Source organism: Rhincodon typus, chromosome 15 (assembly GCF_021869965.1).
Source record: "Rhincodon typus isolate 14 chromosome 15, sRhiTyp1.1, whole genome shotgun sequence".
Lineage (NCBI taxonomy): Eukaryota > Metazoa > Chordata > Chondrichthyes > Orectolobiformes > Rhincodontidae > Rhincodon > Rhincodon typus.
The window spans coordinates 1,185,893-1,191,634 of NC_063346.1; the positions used below are offsets into that span (position 1 = coordinate 1,185,893).

Sequence of the window (5,742 nt, forward strand, 5' to 3'; positions counted from 1 at the left end):
GCCCATTGGGATTGAGAATTCCAAAGATTCACCACTCTCCACTTGAAGAAATTCCCTCTCATCTCAGTCCTAAAAGATTGGTGTGATGAAAGCTATGTCAATTTTATATATATAATTTTGTTTAGAGTTGTTATTTTAAACTAATGGTTTGATCTATTTGTGTGAAGAGGTTTAATAATTAACTGGTTCAGTCTTTGCTGAACCATGACTTTAAACCATCACAATACAGATGACAAGGTATCTTAGACAGTTAACATAATTGTTCATATTGTGGAATTTACAGCAGGAAAGAGAACAAAAAAGTTGTTATTAATTTAGCAGAAACCAGGATGAGCAAATTATTTTTAATATAGTTAAATGCTTTGAATTCAGTTTGAAAGAGATCCGATTTAAATTCAATGCAAGATTGATTTCTCCCAAAAGACATAGGGGTTTGTGTAGAGCAGTTAAGTAAGTTACTCCAATGTAAGGGTTTCAGTTTGTGGAAACTGTCAGACCAGAAGTGCTGAATTAGATATTTGCAATTGATTATTGAAAGCTGGGAAAGTCTAAAATCTCAGTTGTCTGTGAGTCAAAGAAAAAGTCTTCAAAGATCATGGCAAGACTCGAACTGAACAGAAGCAGTTACATCAATCTGCAGATCTGATTGGGGAAGGAGTATTTTTTGGATTTTGATTAATTGTAAAATGATGGTGTTGGGGAGTAAATGGGATTTTGTTCTGCTGGGTGTTTAAAATCTTTTAACTGCATATATGTAGATGGCTTGGTTCATCTGATTTTCTTTTTCTTTCTTTTGCATAGTTGTGATAACCTCTACAAGGTTCATGGGGAATCACTAATGAATCTCTCTGCGGAGCTCATTGAGTATGAGTTCCCTTGTACAGGTGATGGCCTGCCAAACTGTACCTTATCACTTGAGCCCTTTATAAAGCAGATTCTTAGGGCTCTATAATGCAAAGGTAGTGTCCCTACCCCTGGACTGGGAGGCCTATGTTCATGTCCTACCTCCTCCAGAAGTGTGTAATAACATCTCTGATCAGGTTGATTAGAAAAATAGGTTAATTAAAAAAAGAAACTCAGTGGCGGGGACCTCTTGCGGCATAGAGGTAGTGTCACTACTCTTGGACCAGGAGGCCTGTGTTCAAGTCCCACCTGCTCCAGAGTTATGTAATAACATCTCTGGACAGGTTGATTAGGGGAAAAAATAGGTTAAATACAAAAACTTGGTCTTCTTTGAGAATTCAGCAACTTTTATCCTTTGTTTTTCGGGCCATTGGACAATTAGGGTGCTTTTCTTTTGCCCCTTGTAAAAGATCATCTCTGCAGTGTTCTGTGTCTGTTTAGGGATTAAAAGGAGATTTAGTTCTACATAAAAGCAAAATACTGTGCATGCTGGAAATCTAAGATAAAACCAGACAATGCTGGAGAAACTCAGCAGGTCTGGCAGCATCTGTAAAGAAAAAATTATCATTTCAGGTCCACTTTATCTATTCTTCAGAACTGATTTTCTCCAGCATTGTCTGTTTTTATATAGCTCTTAACCTGAATACAGCTTAGATCTTAACAAAATTTTCCATTTTCTTTAAGAAATAAGTTTTATGATGATAAATGAACTTTTTTCCAGTTCACTAAACAGAACTGGTCAACATCTATTTTATTCTGGACAGTACAGAGGGGAAATAATTGGTCATTTTGATGATTGAACTGAGACATTTATATTAAAGGTGTGAATTCTGCAGTAATGGGGCCTGATTACAAACACATTCCACCCATCACAGTCCTAATAGTTTTCCTCCCTGCGTCTTCATGTTCTATAAATATAAAGCTTTTGATCTTTAGTGATTAAGCTCATTAATTCTTAATAATGCTTAAGACTCAGCAAGGTGAGAAAGCAACTGAGAGTAAAGTCTTGTGTTTCTCATATCTGCTGCAATTAACTCCTTCAACATTTCACTCTGGGGTAGTCAGAGATCTGAACAGCTTGGGGTGAGCCCGGGTGTGTTGCAGCAGGTATGTCCTTGCCAAGACTTATTCGCAGCACCTCCCAAGCCTGTGATATCTACCATCCAGAAGAATGAGTTCAGAACGAATATGGGAATGCTATTACCTACAAGTTACACACTACTTCAATTTTGATACATCATATTTTCTTCACAATTGCTGGGTCACATTCTTGGACCATCTAGTTTATGGTACTGGTGAGATGATCACATAGACTACTGCAATTCAGAGAAGCAGTTGACCACTACCCTCTCAAAGGTAACACTGAGTTGACAATTAATTTCTTTCCCGTTGACAGCCAAACCCCATGAATGATTAAAAATAAAGTAGCAGATGGATCCACTCCAATACATCAACATCCATGTCGGGCCGCCCCGCCCCCAGGCCAGACACCGCCCCTGGGGCGGGGCTCCAACCACAGACACCGCCCCCTCCTCATCAGGCCAGACACCGCCCCTGGGGCGGGGCTCCACCCGCTGACACCGCCCCCTTCCCATCAGGCCAGACACCGCCCCTGGGGCGGGGCTCCAACCACAGACACCGCCCCCTCCTCATCAGGCCAGACACCGCCCCTGGGGCGGGGCTCCGTCCGCTGACACCGCCCCTGGGGCGGGGCTCCATCCGCTGACACCGCCCCTGGGGCGGGGCTCCATCCGCTGACACCGCCCATGGGGCGGGGCTCCACGCGCACAGACCCTGTCCAGCCGCGAGGACTGGCCCCGCCCCTGGGGAGCTCCGTCCATAGACCCGCCCCGTCCTTCCCCTGGAACATCCGGCCCGGCCCACCGATCAGACCCCGCCCCATTCCAGGTACTGACCAGTTTCTAGTTCCCCAATCTGCGCTCCCTCAGATTTGATTCCCCTCGGACTGTTTCTCTGGTTGCTCGTTGCACCCGGACTCTGAGCGGCGGCTCCATTTCCGGGCGGCAGGAGGCTGAGGTAAAGTGAAGGATGAGGAGAGAGGGAGAGGTCAAGTTGGGGCGGCTCGGTCCGAGCCAGGCTAGCTCGGTCCGGCCCCCACCGCAGATCTCCCCCACAATTACAAGCCCACTCCACAATCCAACTGAATGTCACGGACACATTTAAATTTCAGGGCGCCCCGTAGAGTAGGGAATCACACCGCCGGTTAATTTATCCATGACAACATCTTCCTATCCATATCTGGGAAGGCGATAAATTTTCAAAATCATGTGGGGTTGGATTGAGAGGAAAGGGAGAGGCTGTTTCCGATGGTAAAGAAATAAGAACGAGACGGTATAGATTTGAAGTGATGTCAAATGAAATGCGAAAGGAAAGCTCAGGAGTGATTTAAACTCAGATGTCTGTGTGAACTGGCAGGTTCAAGTTGATTTTCTTTAAATCTGACTGTTGCCTTTTCTCTAGATCAGCAGAAAGAGGATATCAACCAAGATAACGGAGGATCATGAGTTGGAGGATGCTGTCTAGTTTCCTGAGGTGTACTGCTGGGCCAGTTATTTACTGTGCCAGTTGCTGGAGTCAACGTGTGTGTGCTGTTTGGATTGTAAAGACCCATAAAGTCTTAAAAAAGAAGCTGAGCACTACAACATCTTTATTAATAAAAACAGAACAGGTTTTCACCAGAGCTGGAAATTTTGCAGAAAGACTTGCAATTGTAGATGATAATGGTCATTACACGTACAGAGACCTGTATCTATACAGTCTGGCCCTTGCAAGAAAGATTCATTCTGCACTAGGATGTCTTGATGGTGACATCAAGGAGCAAAGAATTTCAATCCTGTGCCCTAATGATGTCTCATATGTTATTGCTCAGTGGGCATCTTGGATGAGTGGTGGCGTGGCTGTGCCCCTGTGCAAAAAGCATCCAGCTCCAGAACTTGAGTATGTTGTTCAGGACTCTCAGAGCGCGTTAATTATTGTGGAAAAGAATTATTTAGAGTTAATGACCCCAGTCGCTGACAGACTAGGTGTGAAGTGCCTTCAGTTACCGGATTACAGTCAGTTCCAAGAATCTTCTGATAATGAACACCTGGAAAAATATGTTGCTGCTCCTGTGCCAGATGCTGGTTTTGTTGTCACAGACTGGAAAGATAGGGGAGCCATGATACTGTACACGAGTGGGACAACAGGGCGCCCTAAAGGAGTCCTCACCACCCACGGAATACTATGCCATCAGGTAACCTTCCTTTGCTGTCTACCAACTTGGTTTGTGCTGGTTACCTGGAGTTATATTCACGTGGAATTCACTGCTAATGCCACTGTGGGAGAGGGTGAAAGTGAATAATGGAGGATTGTGACCTGATCTACCATGATTACAGCTGTTACTGAGATCAGGACAGTGTATTCTGAAGCCTCCAAGCATACTGGTGTGCAGAAGGAAGGCACTTTGTTGACCTAATAATTCAGACCCTCACTCTGCAATCAGATGCCACTTCTAAATATTACATTTTTGCTTGAGTTTTCCCAGTGTCAGTGAAAAGGACGTGTGGTACCCCACTAGTCAGTGTCTGCTATTCAGAAAACAAAAATATTCATACTATTTTTTCCTGTCTGCTAACCAATTTTCTATCCATCTCAATACAATATCCCCAATTTTAGTTTTACATTTAATTTAATAACATTTAATTTTACACATTAATCTCTTACGTGGACTTAGTCAAAAGCCTTCTGAAAGTTCAAATAAACTATACTTACTGGTTCCCCGAACAACTCTACTAGTTACATCCTCGAAGACTGCCAGTAGATTTGTCAAACATGGTTTCCCTTTTGTAAGTCCATGCTGACTGTACCTGATTCTACCACTGTTATCTAGCATCTTCCCTATTCCTAACGTCAGATTCCCTGGTCCATAGTTGTGTTTTCTCTCTAACAGTCAGAAACAGGATAATTATAATGGGGAATAAAGAAATATCTGGCCAACTAAATACGTACCTCAGTTCTGTGTTTACAAAGGAGGACCAGAAAACGTAAGAGTGAGGAACTAAAGGAAAATCAATATTAGTATGGAAATGGCATTGGAGAAATTATTGGATTTAAGGGCATTAACAAAAAAGGAGGAGTCTCTCTGTGAGACATTCCTTGTTCCAGTCCTATTCTGGCCCCCACCCACAACTCTTTCTCTGGTACATTGATGACATCATTGGTGCTGCTTCTCTCATGCTGAATTGGAAAAGTTTATCAATTACGCCTCCAGGTTCCACCCTGCTTTCACCTTCTTCTGGTCCATCTCTGACTCCTCCCTTCCCTTCCACGACATCTCTGTTTCCATATCTGGGATAGGCTGGCCACTAATATCCGCTACAAACCCACGGACTCCCACAGTTACCTCGACTATACATCCTCTAACCCTGCTTCCAATAAAGACTATATTCCATTTTCCCAGTTTCTCTGTCTCCCTCACATCAATGATGCTAACTTCAACAAGGTGGGGGCCTCTGAAAAGGCCACCTCCTTTCTCAGTTGAAGATTCCACACCATCATGGTTGACAGGGCCCTCAGCTGTGTCTGACGCATCTCCCAAACTTCATCCCTCAGCACCTCTCTTCCCTCCTACAATTAGCGATAGGCTCCCCCTTGTCCTCACCTACCATCCTACCAGCAGCTACATCCAAAGGATCATTAGCTCTCAGTTCCACCACCTCCAGTGGGATGCCACCATTAGACACATATTTCAGTGTCCTCCCTTGTCAGCCTTCTGCAGGGATACCTGGGGGAGGCAGTAGCCTAGTGGTATTATCACTGAACTGTTAATCCAGAGACCCA

General features: G+C 44.0%; 1 protein-coding gene across 4 annotated transcripts; it reads left to right on the top strand.

The window, feature by feature from the left end:
• Positions 1-2,816: 2,816 nt before the first annotated feature.
• LOC109938574 (malonate--CoA ligase ACSF3, mitochondrial-like) lies at positions 2,817-4,509 on the top strand. Of its 4 annotated transcripts, none has more exons than XM_048605853.1 (2): positions 2,817-2,940; positions 3,385-4,509. In XM_048605853.1, the coding sequence occupies exon 2, from the start codon at positions 3,425-3,427 to the stop codon at positions 4,262-4,264; it is 840 nt and encodes a 279-aa protein (XP_048461810.1). In that variant the 5' UTR covers positions 2,817-2,940; positions 3,385-3,424; the 3' UTR covers positions 4,265-4,509. The 4 variants fall into 4 exon arrangements, with proteins under 4 accessions (XP_048461810.1, XP_048461812.1, XP_048461811.1 ...); XM_048605855.1 differs by having other exon boundaries at positions 2,847-2,940; positions 3,390-4,509; XM_048605854.1 differs by lacking the exon at positions 2,817-2,940 and adding an exon at positions 2,953-3,233.
• Positions 4,510-5,742: the final 1,233 nt, after the last annotated feature.